Genomic DNA, 26358 nt, shown 5'->3' with positions numbered 1-26358 from the left:
CCGTTCGCCTAGTGCAAGTCTTCCGATTTGATGCCACTTCGGCGACCTGCGCATAGATGGGGATGAAATGATGATGATTAGGACAACACAACACCCAGTCCCTGAGCGGAGAAAATCTCCGACCCAGCCGGGAATCGAACCCGGGCCCTTTGGATTGACAGTCTGTCGCGCTGACCACTCAGCCACCGGACATGATGATGATGATGATGATGATGATGATGATGATGAAGATGATGAAGTCCCATACTCCGAGGAGCATAGGAGACAATGCAGGAGACCCACACCGCCATACCAGGCAAGGTCCTTGTGTAGGTGGTTTGTCATTGGCTTCCTCCGACCGTAATGAGGATGAATGATGATGATGAAGACAACACCACCCAGTCATCTCAAGGCAGGAAAAATCCCTGACCCCGCCGGGGATCGAACCCGGGGCCCAGTGCGCAGAAAGTGAGAACTCTACTGCAACACCGCGAGCTGCGGACACCTGTTCAACAGGGAAGGGGAATCAGCAGAGGAGGTATGACGCAAGCACAGAGTTCCAAAGAAGAGAGAACAGCAGCAGAGTGACGTGCCTGAGGTTATTTGAGTACGCATCTCGATCGCGGACTGTGTGGTCACCAGTCGAAATGCTTGCTATCATCTGATATGAAAGAGCATGCAGGAATGGTATATCTGTCATCCGTAAATGCCTGCAGCTTGTGTATGGTGAAGAGCTCATGTCTCATTAGATGGTTGGTCCCTGGTGCTACATTTTCAGAAAAGGAAGGCAAAGTATAGAAGATGAAGTTGTAAGTGGCGTCCATGTACATCCACAAATAAAAACAACATTGCTAGAGAACAGGTCAAGGTGTTAGCGGACAGGTGCATAACAGTGTCAGACACGGCATCCACACTGATTACGGGTAGTGCTCTGGCCCAACCCGTGCACTGCGATGTGTTGGATTACCAAAAAGTGTCTACGAGGTGGGTGCTGGGAACCTGACCCCAGATCACAAGAGTGCAATAACTGGAATCAGCATTTACCACTCAGTGTGGTACAAGTGAGAGGGAAATGATTTTCTGTTCAGAATCAGCACAAGTGATGAGACATGGGTGCACCAGTTAACACCAGAGTCCAAGGCCAGCTCAACGATGTAGAAGCATCCCAGTTCACCAGTGAGGGAAAAAGTGTCACCCTCCTCGGGAAAGGTTACGGCCACTGTGTTCTGGGCACAAAAGGTGTGGTTCTCCTCGATTTTCTCCAGCGAGGGACCACCAGTGCGGCATACTACTGCAGTACCCTCCCAAACTCGGGTCCGGCATTCAACAAAAGAGACCAGGGCTCTCAAGTGAAGGTGTTGCACTCTGGACAACAACGCAAAACCACACCCGGTGGGACTCGCACAGGATCGGATTCGTCACTTCGGATGGGAAAGATTGTATCACCTGGCTGACGGCCCCAATCTTGCTTTATTCAAGTTTCACTTGTTCTTTCCTTTGGAAGCCACACTTGTGGAAGTTGGTTCCAAACCAGTGCTGAGGTGGAGCAGGCAGTGTGACAGTTCCTTGCATCAGGGTAACGAGTTTTACCAGAGTGTTTTCTTCAAACTGTTTGCACGCTACAACAGATGTCTCAGTCTCAGTGTCAATGGCAACTATCTCGGAAAAATAGTGCAAGGCTCATATGGCATGATGCCGTGGTGTATTTGTTTTTGGCAACAAAGTGTCCATCTGGAAAACAGTGATCCAACTTCATTTTGGAATATCCTTCGTGTATTGTGTCATGCAGCACTGAGCTTACATGCACCAAGAGAGAGAAAAGATAATATGTTGTTGGAATTCATCTTAATAAGAAACAAAGAAAGAAACATATTTCTCAGTGGAAAATTGAAATTTGTATTAAAACATTAATATAATGACTGAGATTGAACGTTAGACCATGAATATCTGTTGGTGATGGATGTCAGTAACATAACATAGAACCACATATTCAGACTTACCGTGAGGAGCCTCTAATTACCTGGGCAGAAGCAGAGACTGTCTTAAAATCCATGCCCAAAGGAAAATCTCCCAGTGGAGATGAAGTAAATGTGGGCACGATAAAGACGACGACTTTCCAGGGCATACAATGAGCACACAAAACAGTGCATTGCAGAGGAAATACAAAATGATGCAGCAGACTGTAGCAAGGGTGTTATAATTCCTCTGTTAATTGTGTTTCTATAAGGAGCCATCAAAAAGTTTCAGATTGAGGGCATTGTCACAGTGTATAAACAATGCAGCACGACTACGATCCGCGTGTGTAAGAACCAAGATGTGGAAAATGGATCTGTGTGGCATTTGCAACTCTCCGAGGTGCATGCGGTAAATACGGAAAATTGAACTGTGGCAATGTTGGCTGCAAAAGGACAAACACAGGTACATATCCATCAGAGAATAAAGAATGTGTATGGAACAGCAAATCTGTCAGAGACTGCTGTTGTGGTATGATAACAGTGACAAGGGGTGCTAGTACATCATGATAACACACGTCCCCACATCCAGAATGTTGTAATGCAGAAGTTGCCCCAACTCAAATGGGAGACACTCAACTATCCGCTCAGTAATCCTGATCTCACCCCCCCCCCCCCCCCCCCCCCCCGTGCGATTATCACACCTTTGGTCCCTTAAAAAGGGCCTTGAAAGATAACAGTTCCTATTTGACAATGAGGTGCCGCAGGCTGTTATGGACTTCTTCACGCAGCACGACACAGCGTTTTACCGAACGGGTCTCTTCAACCTGGTGTATCGGTGCAATGATTGCCTGAATCATATCAATTCTGGACTGTATGGCCATTGAACATGTCGAATCCTGCATACTCATTGAATATGGGGTGTCTAGGAAACCTGCCTTCTCAGATGCTTGACAACATTGAAACAAATTGTATTAATGAGTTTTATTATGAAATGAACAATGAGAATACTTAACTTTTGCAATAACTCAGAAGTGATGCAAGCAAAAGGCGATGTGCAAATAAACAATGTTCTGTATATGCAATTCCTAAGTCGCTAATCTTGAAGTGATTAATTTTGATGCTGCCGTAAAAGTGGACTGCGACCATTCGGCGTGACGCTTGTGTCCTCTTCGCCATCGTGTTGTCAAAGGGTGCTGCAATCGTGTTGCCATCCTTGAGAGGGGTCAGTTAACATGCAGTTGGCTGACGTCTTCTCCACAGCCCTCTCTGCTGTCTCAATTCCGACTGGTGTGCTGGTGCTCAACTTCATGCGATAAAGGAATGGAAAATTTTTGAACATGCCTTATAGATCTAAAACAGGAAAATGATAGTGTAGCAAAAGAGATTAAATGGAAGTGCCTGAGGTAAATAAATGTACCTAAAGAACTTGTAAGCAAAATCCTGATGCTGTACAAGGAATTCCCTAACTGTGTACAAGTTGTAGACAGGCAATCTTCACAGTTTCAGACCAAGAATGTAGTTTAGCGAGGCAGTGAACCGACCCGAATGCTGTTCAACACTGTTACTGATTATATACACATCAAAAAAGTTTTGCATCACCCCGGTTCCCAGAACTCCTGAAGATAGACGTTGGCTGTGGATATTGTATCACAGATGCAATCCCTTTCACTGCCCAGAGATGTCACTAAACTTGCCCGAAGATGTAAACAACCGTGCATGAACAGCACCTATTAGACGGAGGGGGTCCGACAGCCGATCAGTTCCAGTCATTCCACTAGGAAGGAGGTACACAGCTCATTTTGTCTGTAGTTCAAACATGGCTAGACGGTCAATACCGCTGTTTGATGGCATTCGCATTGTTACTTTGTGCCAGGAAGGCTCTCAACAAGGGAAGTGTCCAAGCATCTTGGAGTGAGCCAAAGCAATGTTGTTCGGACACGGAGGAGACAAAGAGAGATGGCAACTGTTGATGTCATGCCTCACTCAGGCTGCCCGAGGACTGCTACTGCAGTAGATGAGCGCCACCTATGGATTATGGCTCGGAGGAATCCTGACAGCAACACCACCATGTTGAATAATGCTTGTCTTACAGCCACAGGACACCATGTTACGACTTAAACTGTGCGCAATAGGCTGCATGATGCATAATGTGCAACTTAACTCCCGATGCCCACAGCGAGGTCCATCTTTGCAACCATGACACCGTGCAGTGTGGTGGAGATGGGCGCAGCAACAAGCCAAATGGACCGCTCAGGATTGGCATCACATTCTCTTCACCGATGAGTGTCGCATATGTCTTCACCTTCAACGAGACAATCATCGGTGATGTGTTTGGAGGCAACCAGATCAGGCTGAACACCTTAGACACACTGTCCAGCGAGTGCAGCAAGGTGAAGGTTCCTTGCTGTTTTAGGGCGGCATTATGTGGGGACGACATTCGCCGCTGGTGGTCATGGTAGGTGCTATAACAGCTGTACGATACATGAATGCCATTGTAATGAATCTAGGAGATGTGTTATTTTCTACCAGATTTGTTGATACCAAATCTAATGAGGGAGGTTGTAAATGTTTTCTTATATTTTTGTCAGAATATTTTTTGTGAATTGTAATTTGCCTTATTTTATGCTAATTTGCTTATATATTCGAGAGTGACAGCATATTGATTAATATTAGTAGACGTGACAAAGAATATCAATGAGACTGGTTACAAGTGGAAGCTTGTATGTTGTCTGAAATGTCTTTGATGCTGGAGTTGTCTTTGACCGTAGTCAGTTGGCAGTGAACTCTCGGTGTGTGATGGTGGAACAATGTACAGGTCCACGTTATAATAATTTGCAAGTGACCAGCAAAAATGAGTTATTCTACTACTTTTTTATAAAAACATCAAGAGGAAGCACATTCGGAGAAATGGTATTTGAAGCACCAAAAATGAGGCAAACGCATTGAACGAGGACATTTCCGCAGCCGACGAAACAGCATTATGGAATCGTACTTTCACTAGACGACTGAAGCCAACACAAAAAAGTCAAATATCGTCTTATAAACATTTCACGGAAGAGTGAGTACTGTCATGAAATATGCTAAATTCAAGTATATAAAAATATTGAGCATATTTCACCACCCTGTGACCAACAGTGCAATCATATCAGCAGCATATTGGCCAGGCATTCGTCTTTATGGACGACAGTTTGCACCCTGGTCATGCACATCTTGTTTAATGACTGCCTTCAGGATAACTAACTAGAGTGGCTAGCATGTTCTCCAGACATGCACCCTATCGAACATGCCTGGGATATATTGAAAAGGGCTGTTTATGGACGATGTGACCCACCAACTTCTCTGAGGGATCTACGCCGAATCATCATTGAGGAGTGGGACAATCTGGACCAACAGTTCCTTGATGAACTTGTGGATAGTGTGCCACGATGAATACAGGCATGCATCAGTGCAAGACGATGTGCTACTGGGTATTAGAGGTACCAGTGTGTACAGCAATCTGGACCACCACCGCTGAAGGTCTCGCTCTATGGTGGTACAACATGCAATGTGTGGCTTTCGTGAGCATTAAAAAGGGCGGAAATGATGTTTATGTTGATCTCTGTTCCAATTTTCTGTACAGGTTACACAACTCCTGGAAATGAGGTGATGCTAAACATTTTTTGATGTGTGTATAGTAAAGAACGTAATGGAAAATTTTGGTTAACTTATTGCAGTTGCCATGGATAATGATGTCTCATGATCTGTGCTGAAATAGAAGAGGTAGTTTGGACCAAACTCACTGTGTGGAAATACTGGTTCCAGGAATAGAACCTCCACATCAGTGAGACCAAGACGGTGGTGATGGCAGTTAACGCAGATGGGTATACTGTAAGCGTGACTCTATGAGTCCACTAGCTAGAGTCTGAGGACAGTTTTCAGTACTGCAGAAGTATAATTTCGAGGGATAATTTGTTTACAAAGATCATTATTGACAGAGTCCGAAAGGGTTCTGAATTCTACCAGCATTCTCTTATTGGACATGATTCCAGAAAAAGCAAAATCTGTCATGTTCAGTAGCTACTTAATACCAGTATCGATCTATAATATCGAAGCATGCACCCTCACAAAGGGGCAGTCTTGAAGACTCCAGGCATCAAAAATGAAATTCCCTAGATTCAGGGTCCAAATGGAGTGAAAAATTTACTACCCATTATGTGACGACCATCTCTACAGAGGTTTGTTAATATTAGTTGGGCTCTTCGTGATGTAACTCCTTACATTTTTGTCATCGAATTCACGTGTCATCACATGAGGGAGAACATAGCGGTTTTATCAACAGTGTCTAACAGTATGGCTGGCTTTGCAGTTCCACGTGAATGACTTTCCTGTCAACAGTATTCTAGGCTATATGAAAACAAGAAATTGAAAACAAATATCACGTAGTTTATAAATGACATGTATGTATATATAGACAAGGACGAGGCTGCTTGTTTTATATTTTTATTTTTTTGGACTGCTGTCAAGCTACACGTTCATCATAAGCAATCATTTATTTTATTTTCATGCCCTTGTAAAATTTTTGTGGATGTGTATGAAGTGACGCAATAATTGTATCTGGCTGCCAGTGCCTCCATGTACTATTATGACTGGTGTTAAGTGTGATGTGTTTGATGAGTCTGGTAAAAAAGGACAAATTTTATTTATTTATTTATTTTTTGTAAACAATTCACCTTACTTCTTGACATAGTCCCTTTTTAGGAATATACACTTTGTCCAGCAGTCATTCAGACTTTTCACCCCATTGGAGAAATAGGGTCTGTCAAACTCTGCAGCTTCCACTTCCTCATTTGATGAAAATTTCTTCCCAGCGAGCCAAATTTTCGAGTTACAGGACAGGCAGAAATCACTTGGGATGAAGTCTGGTGAATAGGGTGGATAAGGAATCAGTTCAGAGTTTAGTTCATGCACTTTACCCATTAACAACAGTGAAGCACAGTAGCTCATTTTTTCCAAGTAATGTGTGAGTATTATTCCTGGGAAACACCTCCCCCCCCCCCCCCCCCCCACACACACACACAAAAAAATTGGCCATCAACATACCATCTGAGAAATGGTCTTTGTCTTCTTCGGTACATTTTCACCAGCAGTTGGCCATTGTTTTGACTGCTGTTTGGACTCTGGTGGCTTCTGATGGATACAGGCTTCATCAACAGCCACAAATTGGTGCAAAAAGCCTTTCGGTTTGTGATTAAACATCGCTAGAGATTGTGTTGAAATGTTGTTCATGCTCTTCTGGTCAACTCTGAGCAATCATGGCACCCCTTCATAGTGAATTCTGCAGGCAGGATATTTTGCTTTTGCTGAATTAAGTTTCTGTAGTCTCAGCAATCTCACAAATTTTTATTTGGCAGTCTTGTATTACCATACCATGATTTTGTTGATGGTTTCGGCCGGCCGCTGTGGCTTAATGGTTCTAGGTGCTTCAGTCCAGAACCATGCAGCTGCTGCGGTCGCAGGTTCGAATCCTGCCTCGGGCATGGATGTGTGTGATGTCCTTAGGTTAGTTTTAAGTAGTTCTAAGTCTGGAGGACTGATGACCTCAAATGTTAAGTCCCAAAGTGCTTAGAGCCATTTTTTGTTGATGGTTTCCTTTGCAGTGACTTCAAATGGTCAGCCAGAACATCTGTTGGCTTCACTGCTTGTCCGACCATATCTAAATTCATTAATTCAAAAGTAAATGATTTTCAATGATGGCGCAGAGTCTGTGTGAACTTCATCCAGCTTTGTTTTGATTTATGCAGCAGTCCAGCCCTTCAAATGAAAATGTATAGTACAGCACAAAACTTTGTCTCCTTCATTTTCAATTGCATTTGACACACTGACCAATTCAGACAGCTGACAACAATAAACTGCATGCTGTATATTTTTGAAATTCTGTATATCATCTTAGGAATAATCAAGCTCACCAACCATGAAGACACACAAAAAGTGTTCCCTTCTTTGATGGAAATTTACCAGAATCATCAAACGACCCTTGTACAGCACACTTAGTTTCATTCTTAACAATACAAGGACATGTTGGAAACCAGGTAAAATAAATACATCATCTCCATACATAACTGCAAAAATTCTATGATGACATAAAAGCAAAATAAACAGCCACCAGTGATGAGTGTGTAACTTAATATCAGTCTCGAAAAATAGAGATATGAAATAAGCAGTATTGATATTACCTATACACACAATAAGCAAAGTGGGGCGTTTTGCTAAAAATCTGGAAAATGTCATGGTTAGATTCCCCTAAAAGCAAAAACCTATGAGAGGCTTGTTGGAGCTCTGATGAATGCAGTAAAGAATGCAATCCATAGGGGCTACCAGAAGTTATATGTTCCAACTTGGAAAGACAGTAAGAGAAACAGAATGATGAGTTTCTGAAAAGCAGAGTGACTCAGAATAGCATTAATCTACTTCATAACCTCTATACATCCAAATGTACTTGGTGGAAAGTCACTGTTGAGTTCCTCAAACTTCAGACATCAAGTCGAGAAGCACGTTTGTTATTAAAGAAGTTGGGTGGAAAAAAAATTAAAGTAAGGGACAAGAGCCATACATCATGTAATAGGATTGTGTCCCATTTACTGCCCATATCAAGAGCACCAAGGGATAAAACTTAAACTGCTCAATGAGAACACTAACAAACAATCTGAGTTCTCAAAAACTTTTTCTGTATCTCAAATTTCTGCTGCAACAGGAAATGACAAAATCCATCCAGAATTTCTTCTGCATAGTGGGAACAACAAAAGAAGACTGGCAGATTTCTTCTCTGACATGATCCCACAAAAAATGAAGCACTCAAATTCATAGCCAATACTCAAACCCAGGAAGGCATCAGACCAGCCTAAGAAGTGTCACCCAGTCGCACTACTGAGTACTATTTACCAGTTCCTTGAAGGAATTCTATATAGTGAGTTTAGCCCAGGGATCTTGCAGAACATTCTTATTGAATAAGCTGGGTTCAGACCAGAATGAAGCTGTGCTGATCGAGTCTCATCCTTAACAATATTTATTGAAGCAGGAAACATCAGTTACTTTTATTGATTAAGCTGCAGTATATGATATGAATTGGGGAAATGGACTGCTTTACACTGAGAAGACAAAAGTCACAGGATAGTGAGATGCACTTATATACACTACTGGCCATTGAAATTGCCACACCAAGAAGAAATGAAGATGATAAACGGGTATTCATTGGACAAATATATTATACTAGAACTGACATGTGATTACATTTTCACGCAATTTGGGTGCATAGATCCTGAGAAATCAGTACCCTGAACAACCAACTCTACGAGCCAGTTGCTCGGCCACCATTGACCAGATGTTTTCAATTGGTGAGAGATCTGGAGAATGTGCGGGGTAGGGCAGCAGTCAAACATTTTCTGTATCCAGAAAGGCCCGTACAGGACCTGCAACATGCAGTCGGGCATTATCCTGCTGAAATGTAGGGTTTCACAGGGATCGAATGAAGGGTAGAGCCACGGGTCATAACACATCTGAAATGTAACATCCACTGTTCAAAGTGCCATCAATGCGAACAAGAGGTGACAGAGACGTGTAACCAATGGCACCCCATAACATCACGTCGGGTGATAAGCCAGTATGGTAATGATGAATACATGCTTCCAATGTGTGTTCACCGCGATGTTGCCAAACACAGATGCGACCATCATGATGCTGTAAACAGAACCTCAATTCATCGGATAAAATGACATTTTACCATTCGTGCACCCAGGTTCGTCATTGACTACACCATCGCAGATGCTCCTGTCTGTGATGCAGCATCAAGGGTAACCGCAGCCATGGCCTCCGAGCAAACATCGTTGAACTGATCGTGCAAATGGTTGTTGTCTTGCAAATGTCCCCATCTGTTGACTCAGGGATCAAGACATGGCTGCACGATCCGTTACAGCCATGCAGATAATATGCCTGTCATCTCGACTGCTAGTGATACGAGGCCGTTGGGATCCAGCACGGCGTTCCGTATTACCCTTGTAAACCCACCGATTCAATATTCTGCTAACTGTAATTGGATCTTCACCAACGCAAGCAGCAATGTCGCGATATGTCAGAAATGTGATGATACGCATTTCTCCTCCTTACACGAGGCATCACAACGACGTTTCACCAGGCAATGCCGGTCACCTGCTGTTTGTGTATGAGAAATCGGTTGGAAACTTTTCTCATTTCAGCACTTGTAGGTGTCGCCACCAGCGCCAACCGTGTGAATGCTCCGGAAAGCTAATCATTTGCATATCACAGCATATTCTTCCTGTCGGTTAAATTTCCCATCTGTAGTACATCATCTTCGTGGTGTACCAATTTTAATGGCAAGTAGTGTAGATTGTGGTAGTATCATGTACACAAGGTATAAAATGGCAGTGCATTGGTGGAGCCGTCATTTGTATTCAGGTACCTCATGTGAAAAATTTTCACTGCGATTATGGATGCATGATGGGAATTGACATTGGGCACAGAATGGTAGTTGGAGCTAGACACATGGGACATACCATTTCGAAAATCGTTCGGGAATTCAATATTCCGAGATCCACATTGTCAAGAGTGTGCCAAGAACACCAATTGTCAGTTATCACAGACAAAATATTGGATAATGGCCTTCACTTAACAACCAAGAACAGTGGCGGATGTCAGTGCTAACTGACAAGCAACAGTGTGTGAAATAACTGCAGAAATCAATGTGGAATGTATGACAAACATATCCGTGAGGACACTGTCACTAAATTTGGCTTTAATGAGCTATAGCAGATGATGACCAATACTAGTGCCTTGCATTTCCTGCATCACCTCTCCTGGGCTGATCATATCAGTCAGACCTAAATGACTGTGAAACTGTGGCCTGCTCAGATGAGTTCCAATGTCAGTTGGTAAGAGCTGATAGTATAGTTCAAGTGTGATGCACACCCCATCAAACTGTAGACCCAATTTATCAAGCCACTATGCAAGCTGGTGTTGATTCTGTAATGGTGTGGGCTTTGCTTACTTAGAATGGACTGCATCTCTGGTCCAACTGAAATATACTACTGCCTATTAAAATTGCTACACCATGAAGATGACGTGCTCCAGATGCGAAATTTAACCAACAGGAAGAAGATGCTGTGATATGCAAATGAATAGCTTTTCACAGCATTCACACAAGGTTGGTGCCAGTGGCGACACCTACAACATGCTGACATGAGGAAAGTTTACAACTGATTTCTCATACACAAACAGCAGTTGACCGGCATTGCCTGGTGAAATGTTGTTGTGATGCCTCGTGTAAGGAGGAGAAATGCGGTCCATCATGTTTCTGTCTTTGATAAAGGTCGGATTGTAGCCTGTCGCAATTGCGGTTTATCGTATCGCGACATTGCTGCTCGGTTTGGTCGAGATCCAATGACTGTTAGCAGAATATGGAATCGGTGGGTTCAGGAGGGTAATACGGAATGCCGTGCCGGATCCCAACAGCCTCATATCAGTAGCAGTCGAGATGACAGGCATCGTACCCAATGGCTGTAACGGATCGTAGAGCCACATCTTGATCCCTGAGTGAGCAAATGGAGACGTTTGCAAGACAACAACCATCTGCACGAACAGTTCGACAGTGTTCGCAGCAGCATGGACTACCAGCTCAGAGACCGTGGCTGCAGTTACCCGTGACGCTGCATCACAGACAGGAATGCCTGCGATGGCGTACTCAGTGACGAACGTGGGTGAACGAATGGGAAAAGTCATTTTTTCGAGTGAATCCAAGTTCTGTTTACAGCATCACAAAGGTCGCATCCGTGTTTGGCGACATCGCGGTGAACGCACATTGGAATCGTGTATTCGTCAGCACCATACTGGCGTATCACCTGGCGTGATGGTATAGGGTGCCATTAGTTGCGTGTCTCGGTCACCTCTTGTTCCCATTGAGTGCACTTTGAACAGTGGACATTACATTTCAGATGTGTTTACAACCCGTGTCTCTACCCTTCATTCGATCCCTGCGAAACCCTACATTTGAGCAGGATAATGCACGACCGCATGTTGCAGGTTCTGTACAGGTCTTTCTGGATACAGAAAATGTTTGACTGCTGCCCTGCCCAGCACATTCTCCAGATCTCTCACCAATTGAAAACGTCTGGTCAATGGTGGCCGAGCAACTGGCTCATCACAATACGCCAGTCACTACTCTTGATGAACAGTGGTATCATGTTGAAGCTGCATGGGCAGCTGTACCTGTACACGCCATCCAACCTCTGTTTGACTCAATGCCCAGGCGTATCGTGGCCGTTATTATGGCCAGAGGTGGTTGTTCTGGGTACTGATTTCTCAGGATCTGTGCACCCAAATTAGGTGAAAATGTAATCACATGTCAGTTCTAGTATAATATATTTGTCCAACGAATACCCGTTTATCATATGCATTTCGTCTTGGTGTAGCAATTTTAATGGCCAGTAGTGTATCATTGACTGAAAATGATTATGTTTATCTGCTTGGAGACCGTTTGTAGCCATTCAGGATTTCATATTCCCAAACAACAATGGAATTTTTATCGATGACTATGCACCATGTCACCAGGCCACAATTATTTGCAATTGATTTGAAAAACATTGTGGACAGTTTGAACTTATGATTTGGCCACCCAGATTTCCCAACATAACTGAGAGGTCAGTTCGTGCACAAAATCCTGCACAGCAACACTTTCGGAATTACGGATGGCTGTAGAGGCAACGTGGGTCGATATTTCTGCAGGGGACTTTCAGCGACTGGTTGAGTTCTTGCCATGTTAAGCTGCTGCGTTGCACTTGGCAAAAAGAGGCCAGACATAATTTTAGGAGGTATCTCATGATCTTTGTCATGTCAGTGTATAAATTATTACAACTTCTCTTTTGTAGATGAACAAGAAAGCTGACTGAAGACATTTACTGTTACTACAGGAAAAGACACTAGCTGTCCAAAAGTATTCAATAATGGCTTACTACAGGGCTCTGCCCTTTCTCATCCCTTTTTTATATTTATCTTATATTCCACCAACACAGTACAGAAAGTCTGGTCTAGACATCTTAGCCAATATTTTTATAAATAGACTCAAATAAAACAGAAGTTGCATGTTTTCATTTTTACACTAGATTGGCACACAGAGCCCTTCTTATTTTGAGGGAGACAAAGTCCATCATAATGTGCATCAAAAATGCTTTGGGTTCACATTAGATAGGACACTTTCTTTCAAGGACTGTTAATCTCAAAAGGAGAAACAAAATTCTCCATAAACTCTGTGGCACTAGTTGTGGGTGATTAGCAGACACTCTTCGCGCATCACCACTCGGATTGGTATACTCAGCAGTGGCATACTGTGTGCCGGTCTGGCTTAATAGTTAATACATAAAAAAGATAACAACTTGACCAAGCCACATGCATTGACAGTGTGTCAATGAGATCGACTGCCACATACTGGTTATCTTTCTTGAGCCATGTTCCACCTCCTGGGGTTGGCTAGAAGAGTGTGCTACTGCATGAATACCAGAATGTTGCTGATAACCACAAATTCCACTGTTGAATAATATATACCCTGCTGAGTCCAAAACATTAAGATTAAGACATTCCACTCTTGTCATAGCCAGGACTCTCACTGAAACTGAATTCAGTGCCATGATGAATGGAAATGCTGCTGGTGACAAAAAACTGTCCCCCACAGTGCCTGAAACTGCCTTGTATCCAGAAGAAACACCCTGGACTCAATCAGCCTTGGGAAATTTGAACTATGCTGAACTTTGTACGAACAGGCCATGGAAGATGTGCAGGCACTCTCCATGAGTGGGGCAAATCTTCGTCGCCATTGTGTGACTGCAACTCATATTGCATCGACGTGTTCCACACTTGCCAACGAAACTTTTTCCTGACAGCGATGAGTGATGTGACAAGAGACGTTGATATCCATATATAGCTGTTGTCATTTGTTTTATTTTATGCTGAAGAATTGTATTTAAATGTTGATATGTAGTAATTTTGTAACTTTTGTATATGTATTGTAATGAAATGAAATGTCGTGTGACGAGGGCGCCACTTCGGAGACTTGCGCGTCGATGGGGATGAAATGATGATGATTAGGACAACACAACACCCAGTCCCTGAGCGGAGAAAATCTCCGACCCAACCGGGAATCGAACCCGGGCCCTTTGGATTGACAGTCTGTCACGCTGACCACTCAGCTACCGGGGGCAGACCTACGTATTGTCATTCAATACGTTAATAATGTCATTTGTAAAATACATGAAGGCTGCAGGACACTGTGAGTAAAAAACAAAAATGTCACATACATAGTAAAATACTTTCTGAACAGGCACTCTGATAGAAAAAAATCCAAACATCAAGAAATAATTAATGTAGAGTAATGAACCAGATAAACCAAACGATGGAAAATCCAGGATGGAATGTAACAGTATTATGAAATGGGTAGTTGCTACTCAGGATATAATGGAGATGCTGAGTCGCAGATGGGTACAATGAAAAGACTGTCACAAAATAAGCTTTTGGCCAACAAGGCCTTTGTCAAAAATAGAAGACACACACACACACACACACACACACACACACACACACACACACACACACACACACAACCACTGTCCCTGGCAGCTGAGGCCACACTACGAGCAGCAGAAGCAACGGCAACAGCAGTGTGTGATGGGAGAGGCAACAGGGTGGGGTAAGGCGGAGGCTGGGACTCGGAGGAGGAGGGATAGCAGGATGGGGGATAGTGATGTACTGCTGGGGAGCATGCAGAGATGAGGTGGGAAGAGGGTAGGTCAGATAGGTGCTGTCGGGAGATTAGACAAAGGGCGGGGGAGAAGTGGGGGGGGGGGGGGGGGGTGTTAGTGGAAAAGGAGAGAAGAAAAAGACTGGGTGCATTGGTGGAATAGAGGGCTGTGTAGTGCTGGAATGGAAACAGCGAAGGGACTATATGGGTGAGTACAATGACTAAAACTAACCCCCCCTCCCTGATCCTTTGTCTAACCTCACGACAGCACCTAGCTGCTCTACCTTCACCCCACCTTGTCCCTGCAAGCTCCAGAGCAGCACATCACCATTCCCTGCCCCTACCCTGCCATCTCTCCCCCTCCCCACCTCAGCCTCCTCCTTAGCCCCATCCAGTTGCCTCTTTCATCACGCACGGCGGCTGCTACTCGTAGTGTAGCTTCAGCTGCTAGAGACTGTGCTCGTGTGTGTGTGTGTGTGTGTGTGTGTGTGTGTGTGTGTGTCTTCTATTTTTGACAAAGGCCTTGTTGGCCAAAAGCTTATTTTGTGACAGTCTTTTTGTTGTGCCATCTGTGACTCAACATCTCCACTATGTGGTGGAAAGCAACTATCCTTTTCATAATTTTTGTCCAGATAATATGTTAAAGGGATAATCTTGCATTGACAGGTTAAGCACGAGAAAAGCCATTGCAAATGTGAAATGGTGGTGCATTAGTAACCCGTGTAACTACCAGAATGTGGAAGGCAAGCATGCAAATGTGTGTTTTATAGGTGTCAGATGTCAGTTTGTCTGATGGGAGTTCCACACTTGTTGCACTTGGTTGGTCGATACAAGAACGGTTAATGCCGATTGTGGATGACGCTGGAATCGTCGTCTGATGAAGTCTCATATGTGCTCGATTGAGCACAAATCTGGTAATTGGCCAGGCCGTTCTGTAGAGCGAGCTCAGCTATGTGTCGTGTCTTATCCCGGTGGAAAACACGTCTTATCCTGTTCATGAACAGCAGCGCAATGGGTTGATTAACCAGACTGATGTACAAATTTGCAGTCAGGGTGCACGGGATAACCATGAGAGTGCTCCTGCTGTCGTATGAAATCGCACTCCAGACCATAACTCCAGGTGTAGGTCCAGTGCGTCTATGAGACAGACAGATTGGTTGCAGGCATTCACTTGTCTCCCTCCTAACAAACGCATGGCTATCACTGGTGCCCAGACTTTCATCAGAAAACACAACACATCTCTACTCTGCCCTCCAATGAGCTCCCACTTGACACCACTAAGGGCGTAATTGGCAGTTGTTTGGGGTCAGTGGAAAGTGCACTACGGGGTGTCTGGCTCAGAGCTGATGCTGAAGTGTTTGATTTTTAACAGTTCATTGTCTCATTGTTGTGCCAGGTCTGAAATTGCTGCTGCATATTCCATACAATGCACCAGAGCTATACATCTCCTGGCAGTGCCATGTGGCCATTCAGAGCCTGGCCTTCTGGCAACTGTACATTCTTGTGATCACCGCTGCCTGCAGTCATGTACAGTGGTTATTACATACCTGCCATGCCTTTGTGCAGTATTGCAGAAGGAACATCCAGCTTCTTGTAGCCCTATTACATGACCTCATTCAAACTCAATGAGCTGTTGATAATGGCATCTTTGTCATCTTAAAGGCATTCTTGACTAACATCAACTCGCCAGATTCAGTACCAAAGGTAACTAATATTAATGACTGTTATAGAATGTATTTAAGGCAAAACTGATTTGCATTCTCATGTTAGTGTTACTAGTGTCACTTTTATGTGACTAGCATGACATTCAAATGGATGTCGTCTTTCAGATGTAGAAACATATCTACCAACTTTTCTTCTTTATCTTGTGCAACTACTTCTTGGTTTTGGCATTTTATTTTCTGTCAGTGTATTTTGTCAACTTCTGCTCTTGACTGTGTGACAGGAAGTGCCATCCTTTCACCATACTCGTGTGTGAAAGTAATGTTATTAAAATCCCAGTATAACAATAAAGATTCAGATGGTTCTTTATTTCTCTAAATTGCTTTGAAAAAAGATGTGAGTTCTTCAACAAATGCAAGTTCAATTTATGACTGTAATCAGTCAACTCGTGCACATACGAGGGGTTTTTGAAAAGTCCATGCAAAAAATTAAAAGGACTTAGGTGTTTGGGGTAAACCATCTTTATTTTTCGACATAGTCTCCTTTTAGACTAATACAGTTCGTCCAACGCTGTTATAATTTGTTGATCCCTTCCAAATAATAGGAATAGTCCAAGTTTGCAAAATAGCTATTAGTTGCTACAATCACCACCTCATTTGAATAAAATCTTTGTCCCACCAGCCATTTCTTCACACTGGGGAACAAATAGTAGTCCGAGGGAGCCAGTCTGGAGAATAGGGGGGATGTGAAACTAGTTGGAATCCTATTTCCATTAATTTTGTGACCAAAACTACTGAGGTGTGTGCTGGTGCATTGTCGTGATGGGAAAGGACATTTTTGCAATCCAATTTCCAGCGTTTTTCTTGCAGCTTGGTTTTCAAACGGTCCAATAGTCGATGAGGCTTATCCCTTGCGAATCCCAAAAGACAGTCCCCATAACCTTTCCAGCCGAAGGAATGGTCTTCGTCTTTTTTGGTGCAGATTCTCCCTTGGTAACCCATTGTTTAGATTGTTGTTTGGTCTCAGGAGTATAGTAATGTATCCTTGTTTCATCCACAGTGACGAAACAACACTTAAAGTCTTGCAGATTCTTCGCGAACAGCTGCAAACTATCCTTGCAACACTTCACTCGATTCTGCTTTTGATCAAGCATGAGAAACTGCGGAATCCATCTTGCGGATAGCTTTCTCATGTCCAAATGTTTATGCAAAATATTATGTACCTGTTCATTTGAGATGCCCACAGCACTAGCAATCTCACGCACCTTAACTCTTCTGTCATCTATCAACATATCATTGATTTTATCAATGATTTCCACAGGGCGTCCAGAATGTTCACCATCACTTGTGCCCATATGGCCACTCCGAAAATTTTGAATGCACTTATAAAATGTTCTAATTGAAGCTGCAGTCTCATCGAAATGTTTATCAAGTGCCTCTTTAGTCTACTGAGGCATTTTGTGTTTCATAAAGTAATGTTTAATCACTACACAAAATTCTTTTTCGTCCAGTTTTTGACAATTACTCGACTTTCTTGATTCACACAAATGGAAAAAAAAGAAGACCAATATGGCTGAAACTTGGTGTGCTTTCTTTCCAAAGATGCTGCTAACTGAACATGAATTCGATACTTACCGGTGGTGCCATCTCTCCGACTCTGCACAGACTTTTCAAATACCCCTTGTACCTGCATGTAACAATTTCTAGGGATACAAAATGAAATGATCAGATATTCTCATTTGTAGGTAAGGCAGGTGACGTGTTTGGTTCAGTCTTTAAAGTATCCAGTTGTGCATCCCATCTTAGAATATACCGGGGAATATGAAATATATGAAGTGATAACAAATGATTGAAGCAATTTCATAAATTCACTGTAGCTACATTCAGTGACATATTGTCACCAAACTCAATACCAATATAGAAAGAGTGTTGTATTGTTGCTATTATGCTTCAGATTTCTGCCATGTGGGCGCAGCAGCTATTAGCTAGGCAATATAGTGGCAGATGCTAAGAAAGCATTCCTCGTCGTCTAAGAGTTTAAACAGACTTCAGAACAAAGCTCAACGAGATACACCAACTGTTAGCCCCATTTGGCGATGGTGTGTGTGCAGCTTAAAGCTTCAGGTTGTCTCTGCAAGGGGGAATCAACATGGGTCGGCTTGCAGTGAGTGAAGAAATGGTTGACCATTTGGAAGATATTAAGGAAATGACTGAAGCTGAAGCCTTACCGCTTGCAGTTGCTACAAGCCCTGACTCCTGATGACAAAGTCAGATGCTTTGAATCTTCGACTCAGTTGCAACAGCTTATGGAAGAGGATGGGTTTTGTGAGAAATTGAACTTCAGTACTGAGGCAACCATTTTTGTGAATGGCACAGTGAATAGGCACAATGTGTGAATCTTGGAGACAGAGAATCCCCACATTATCGTGCAGCACATTTTAGATTCACCAAAATCTCGTGTGTTTTGCGCGTTCTCACAGTTTAAAGTTTATGGTACCTTTTTCTTTTGTGAAAAGACTGTTACAGGAGATGTTTATTCAATGCATGCTGGAAAATAGGCTCATGTCTCAACTGGAGACCAACAGTGTGGACTTCATTTACCAACCAAATGGTGCCCCACACTATTTCCATCATGATGTTAAGGAATTATTAAATAGGAAATTGAGAAACTGATGTTTTGATCGTGGTGAGGTCGATGATCAGCAATTCACGTCATGGACTCCAAGCTCTTCTGACCTAACACCAGGCAGTTTTTTTGTGTGGTCTATGTGAAAGATTCAGTGTTTATACCCCCTATATGAAGAAACCCACCAGAACTGCAAGTTCGCATCAACAGTGCTTTTGAACAAATTGATAGTGACATGGTGCACCAAACATAAGATCTCGATTATTTACCTGATATCTGCAGGACCTGTATGGGACCCATATAGAGCACTTGTTTATTTAAAAAAAAAAAAAAAAAAAAAAAAAAGCTTTTTAATTTTTTCTCTGTGTGTGCAAAGCTCTATGACAGTATGTCAAATCATATAGCTACAGTGAATCTGTGACATTGCTTCAGTTATTTATAATGACCTTAGTTATAGACAAGAGCAGCACTAATGGTCACGGGTTTTTTGTCTAACAGAAGAGGGTCTCTGAAACATTGCCCGAACATAGGTGCCAGTTGCTCCATGAAAACCTGTTTAGAGAGTTTCAAGAACCAGCATTAGTTGATGAAACTGGAATTAAGTGAGAATCTGGAGCTGTGTGTCAAGACAAAGGAGATTTTCTTCTTTCACAAAATCAAATACGCATACCCTCTATTTTTTTCTAAGTGATGTTAATAACTCACATTATAACTATTATTGTGATTTAATTATGATGGCATGTGCCAACTCGATTCCAAACAAAAGACTCAAAAATGTGTACAGATTGAGTAGATCAATATTCTGGAACTTAATGTTTATTTGATACATAAAACACCAATATGCCCAAAACATCTTTATTTATTATTTACATGTAAATAACATTATTCTTTACATTTTCATTCCAAAGTTTACTTGATACAGATAGGTAAATCTTCTAGCATTCTTTTATGCAACGTAAAAAAATTACGATATTACGATGTTGCCCAGAAGTATGATGTATTGTTCCCTAGGACATGGATAAAGTCCTCCCCCTGTACGGGAATTACTTAATGTGTGCGTGTGCAGGTTTCGATGCATGAACGATGACATATGTAAGTTTGGGTGTAGCTATGCGTCGTGCATGGATAGCCAAAGAAGTTAAAGTGATCACTTGCGTAAAGTGGGAAATCTGTGTTCGCGCTACATTCTGACACCAATTTTCATTGTATTCATTCCATTGTACAGCTGATGGTTATCCGTATTTGGAACTGTGAATACATTTCATGTATTTCACGTAAAAAAAGATGCTGTTATTCCTCTGCAACTGTGATTAAATGATGAGAAACTTCCATCAACTTGACTGCTTTCTCAGCTGTATTGCTCACCATATTTCTGGCTTCTTGAAGCAAAACATTATTTTTTCGCTTAGTAGGACATTTGAGAAGAAAAATGACATCAGTTCTTCAGGTTGATAAGTTCTCTTTCATTAAATTTTCAACCATTTTTATTTTAGTTTCTTGGCCCACATCATTGTCAGTGATTAAGACAGAACCATCATCATTCAAATATCATAAATGGTGGCCTATCTTCTGTAAAGCTGCTTTTGAAATGCTTTTATCAATCTTTTTGTAAGCCTCCATTGACTTCGAAAAGAACAAATCTTGATAGGTACTTTTATTGCCAAAATATTTGTAGCCATAGCTTGAAGTAGGATGTTACAATGAACAGGCAAATGTCTAAAATTGCCCTTATCCTTATTTGTAACTTTGCAGTGAGCACAAAGTAATGGGATTTTTAGAGAATAAATAGCTCTTGCCTCCATTGAGCTTGGTGCATGGTGCCTGGAGGTAGGTCGAATCTCAAATTTTTCTCTGTGTAGCTCCACCAAAAAAATCACAGAAAAGTCTTATCAATTCTCAATAGTCATTTCTGACTCTTCCTTTGATCAGTTCAGTAAAATTCTCCCAGATTATCAATTTTGGAGCAGTTGGGGATTTTCCTTACAGCACAGTATTTTACCTGGATTGTTATCATCTTTGAACTTTTTGAAGAGTGGAATATCAGCATTTATTGTCACTTGACTGAATTGAACACGAATTCATATACATGATGATGGCAAGCAAAAATAAGAATATCTCTATTAAGTTTTATTCAACACGCACACAGGCACCATTGAAATGACCTGTATGTGAAGCTGTAGGATCATAACAAAGAATTTGCACTTTATCCTTGACATTCAAAGTCTAAAGTCAAGTTCCAAGCAGCTTGTTCTTGTTTGTATTCTGAGATGCTTCCCAAGTTTGGCACAGCAGTAAGTTGTTATTTATTTTTGTGCAATACAACTATCAAAAGACTTTCTTCTTTTGATTTCTGATCTTCCAAAGAAGGCAACATTTTACCATCCCAGACGACACTCACAACATCTGGTACCTCATTTTGAAACTTAGCCTTATATGGCTTCCGAAGGCTCTTTCCATTTTTCTGTATGAATACTTCATATCGAGGGTTTGCTTACAGGAAATCTATCACCATTATATCCAGGTGCCTGAATGATCACTTCAAGAATAAACACAGAGTCTCTTATATTTAATTGACATCTATCTAGTGCTGCTATTAATTTTGTTTGTAAGTAATGAAATTTTTCTGCGTCATCATTTTATGGGTCCGGGTTGTAAGTTATCAATCACAGTTGAAAAATGTTATTGCAAGTGCAGAATCAGAAGATCAATCATTTTGTAACAGTTTGTGAGATGATATTGAAGCTGGCATAGAAAAATATTTAGCATGTCACTTTTCTTCCTCAGTAGTTCTGAGTTATGGGGCCTTTCCTCTTCGTTAGACAGTGTTTTGTGCACTCCAGCTAAGTGACCAGGCTGACCTGGCTCTCTCTGTCACTGTAAGCTGATCCTACCTTTATTTATTTTCAATAATTGAAGCAAATTGGAATGTGCAATGTCAAACAAATTATCTACTTTGTTGACAAACTCTTGTCAGTACTGTTCAAATATTTGTGGGTTTTTGTGCATTTTTTAACTCCCTGTACACTTGATACAGGTTCACTGGTTTCTTCACACAGCTGAAGAGTTGGTAGGTGTACGCAAGAGATGATACATTCGGAAAGGCGAGATTGACACTTTTGTTGACAGATAAATTCGCTTCTTGGATATTATAAAATAAAACTGTCAGAGCTTATTTATTAGAGGGCAATTTTGAACCTTTAATTTGATGTTTTATGCCACATATTAAAAATATATCTGCTTTAGAACTGGTATATGTAATTCATTAAGACATCCACTTATTGCAAAACAATATGTTTACTAATAATGTTACAAGTGATTACAAACACGTTGAGATGTTAGTCTTACTTAGCAGGTGACTTGTTGTTGTTGAGGTCCTACATGTGTGAAATATTATTTACAGTTGTTTCGACATTTTGTTAATAAATTAAGAGAGTATGCATTCAGAAGAACCACTTTGATTTTTTTGGGACATCCTACACTAAATGTTGCTCCCATAGTGACAGGAAAGATTAGATGAGACTAATTACCATGCACTCTGAGTCACTAGCTGTCATTCTTCCTGCTTTCTGTGTGCAATTGGAATGGGAAGAAATCCAAACTGTGGTACAGCACTAACGACCTTCTGCCATGCACTTCACAGTGGTTTGCAGAGTATGTATGTAGATGTGGATGTAGAATGTTGTCCAGGCATTAAACATACTGTTCTTTCTTGTGTTAATAGAGTGAATGTGCTCTCTGCATTTGTAACTTAATGTCGTTAGTGAAAAAATACTAAGCAGTATGACTTTTGGTTTATTACAGAGTCTCAGAAGAGCTGTAGGAGACTACAATTTGATATCTATTATTCACCATTCAGGTTTTTCTGTTTCCAGTGGTAAGTAATGTGGTTCATTATTTTCCTTAGTAATCTCTCTCTCTCTCTCTCTCTCTCTCTCACTCTCACTCTCACTCTCACTCTCACTCAATTCCCTCCTCCCCTTTCCCTCCTCGGACGATCCCTAAAATAAGATTTTCTATCTGTTATATATATATAAAGTGGAGTGTATGTGTGTGTGTCCGGGATCTTGTCTGAAACCTGGGGTCAAATGGTCAAATGCAACCAAATTTGGTACAGGGACAGCAGGTATCAGAAGTAGCAGCATTGTGGTGGGAGGTTATAACCTCCTAGCTCCAATAGGGGTAGAGATATGGGCAAAAACGTTTTCCCCAGCCCCTGACATATAGGCTGCCCTGCACAATAGGCATGTTGTGAGAGAGCAGTGTCAGCCTACCAAATCAACCTGCTTTGCATGACAGCCTACATGTCGGGGCGAGAAAATATTTTACAGGCACCAATGTGTAGGCTACCCTGAATGACAGGCATGTTGTGAGAGTATATTGGCCTGCTGTATTGAAATAGATTGCAAAGGGCTACATGTACTGATTAGCATGGCTGGGGACATATTGAAATGGGTAGAGGAGGGGATGGATAGAGCAAGGGGGAGGAGGAATTGGGCAGAAAGAGGAGAAGAAGGAGGGGAGATGGATGAGACAGGTGGAAGATGTAGTGGGCAGGTGAAAAAGGAAGAGGGGGGAGGTAGAAATGGAAAGGGGGAGGAGGAGGATGTTGTAATAGAAAGGGGGTAGAGGAAGTGGACAAAGAGAGGGGGATAAGGAGGTGAAGAGACAAAGTGTGAGAACTAGGAGTTAGACAGATAGAGGTGGGAGGATGAGGTGGACAGACAGAGGGAGGAAGAGATGGACTCAGAGAGGGGAGGAGAAGGTGGTGTGGTCATATGTGTCGAAAAAACCTATTGATGTATGGGCTCATCTGACCTCTCCTTCCCGTCTCCCTGTTACATGGAAGTAAATTCCATATTTGTAGATGTCCAGGAAGTTTTTGACATGCTGCTCCAGTGCGTACTGTTTACGGAGGTACAAGCATACAGAATAGGTTCCCAGATATGTGAATAGCTGAAAGACTTCTTAAGTAATAGAACACAGTATTTCCTCCTTTACAGCAAGTGCTCATCAGAGACAAGGATATTGTTAGGAGTGCCCGAGGGAAGTGAGGCAGGACCGCTATTATTTTCTCTATATGTAATTGGTCTGATGGATAGAGTGAGCAGCAGTTTGAGTTGTTTGCTGGTCTCACTGTGATGTATGGGAAGATGTCAAAGTTTGGTGACTGTAGGAAGATGCAACACGACTTGGAAAAAATTTCTAATTGGTGTGATGTATGGCAGCTTGCTCCAAATGTATAAAAAATGTAAGTTAATGTGGATGAGCAGGAAAAATAAACCCATAATGTTGAGATATAGTATTAGTAGTGTTCTGCTTGGCACAATCAAGTCATTTAAATATCTGGGCGTAACATTGCAAAGCGATATGAAATGGAATGAGCATGTGAAGACTGTGATAGGGAAGATGAATTGTTGACTTTGGTTTATTGGAAGTATTCTAGAAAAGTGTTGTTCATTTGTAAAGGAGACTGCTTATAGGATGCTAATGTGACCTTTTCTTGACTACTGCTCAAGTGTTTGGCATCCATAGCAGGTTGTATCAAAGGAAGACATTGAAGCAATTCAGAGGAGGGCTGTTAGGTTTGTTGCTGGTAGGTCCAAACAATGCGCATGTGTCAGGGAGATGCTTCATGAGCTCAAGTGGGAATCCCTGGAGAGGAGGCGGCATTCTTTTCAAGGAGCACTACTGATAACATCTAAAGAACCAACATTTTAAGCTGACTGCAGCACAATTCCATTGTCAGCGACATGCATTTTGCATAAGCAGCATGAAGATAAGATATGAGAAATTAGGGTTCACGTGGAGGCTTGTAGACAGTCATTTTTCCCCTCAGGAAAGGAAATGATTAGTAGTGGTACAGATTACCCTTCACCGTGCAGTATGGTGACTTGTGGAGTACATATGTAGATGTAGGATACCACAGGCCATGGTGCATATGATTACCATGCACCCTGACACATCCTTCAGCCTTCTCCGCAATGAATTGTGCGCTCTTTCAAGTGCATCTGGCTCCATTCGGACTGCATCATCTGCATTGGTCACACGCCCCTGTAACGTCTGTACCTTGTTGATCAGTTAGGCATGCACCAATGCATTTAAATGTCCCTGTAGCAAGAAATTCAACTAATTCAGGTCCAGTGGATGAAGAGGCCATCATAGTGAGCCACCTCGATCAATTTGCTATTCCTAATGAAACATTGTGGCGAGATTTTGTTGCATGTTTCTTAGAAAATGGGGCGCTACCCTGTTGTGCACAAAACACAGTAATTGTCTTTCTTTGCAGAAACATTCTGCAATAGCACTGGCAGTTAATTGCTCAGAAATTGTTGACACACAGTCTGTTATACTTTTTGGTAAAGTGTATGGTGCTAAGTGTCTGTCAGTGACATTTCCTGTCTATACATTGATACTGAAGTGATTGTGATGCCTCATATCCACAACTGCTCAAGAACTTCCATCTGCCCACATGTACATACTGTTATGGTAATCTGTGCCACTGATGCCACCAAATAGAGCATGTTACTCTTCACAAGTTAAAACAGCCCATATCTCAACAGATTCCGGTTTCTGAGAGTATCATTACAGAAACTTTTCTCCTACTTTTAACCCTATATACTCCAGTCTCTATTTTGTCCTTCACTTTTAACCTTATATACTCCAGTCTTTGTCTTATCCTGTAATATTTACTCTCTACAGCTTGATCTAGTGTGGTGGGAGTTATTCCCTGTTGTCTTAACACACATCACATTGAGCCATCCCTTCTTGTGGAGTGTTCTTTCCTACATATTCTCTTCCTTGCTGATTGCATAGAGAACCACCTCATTTCTTATCTTACGAGTCGACCTGATTTTCAACCTCTTTCTATAGCACCACATCTCAAACAGTTGCACTCTCTTCTTTTCAGTTTTTACCACACTTATTGACTCACTTCCATACAATGTTGTACTCCAAATGTCCATTCTTTGAACCATCTTATTGAAACATTTGATACTAGTTGATAGGCCTATTGTTGTTCTCTCCTTTCTCCATCTGTCATGGATTATTTCATTCCTGAGGTAGCACAATTCCTTCACTTCATCTGCTGTGCCACTGTCACATGTTCTCAATCCAAATTGTGCACTCAGTAGACAGTTCATTCTATTCAGTAGGTTGTGTAGTTATTCCCTACTTTCACAGAGCAATTTAGTACAGGGTGGACAGAGAAAATACACACACACACACACACACACACACACACACACACACACAGAGAGTGTTTTACGATTCATGTTACCCACTTCTAGAGCTCATAGAGGGGACTTAGTAGGAATCCTTGTCTGGAAACATCATTAAATGACACTACAGAGCATTAAAGTTATA

At 42.0% G+C, this 26358-nt stretch overlaps 1 protein-coding gene across 2 annotated transcripts in view; it reads left to right on the top strand.

Annotated features, from left to right (window-relative positions):
* The window catches only part of LOC126293475 (uncharacterized), a 282060-nt gene that overhangs the window by 240636 nt on the left and 15066 nt on the right, over window positions 1-26358 (top strand). For both annotated transcript variants that reach the window (XM_049986718.1, XM_049986717.1), the window contains exon 11: window positions 22798-22870. In XM_049986718.1, coding sequence (XP_049842675.1) covers window positions 22798-22870 — 73 coding nt within the window. The remainder of the gene's footprint in view (window positions 1-22797; window positions 22871-26358) is intronic.

This window comes from Schistocerca gregaria, chromosome 10, assembly GCF_023897955.1.
Source record: "Schistocerca gregaria isolate iqSchGreg1 chromosome 10, iqSchGreg1.2, whole genome shotgun sequence".
In the NCBI taxonomy this organism is placed as follows: domain Eukaryota; kingdom Metazoa; phylum Arthropoda; class Insecta; order Orthoptera; family Acrididae; genus Schistocerca; species Schistocerca gregaria.
The sequence above is the reverse complement of the archived record's forward strand: the minus strand, read 5'-3'. Positions and strand labels throughout refer to the sequence as shown.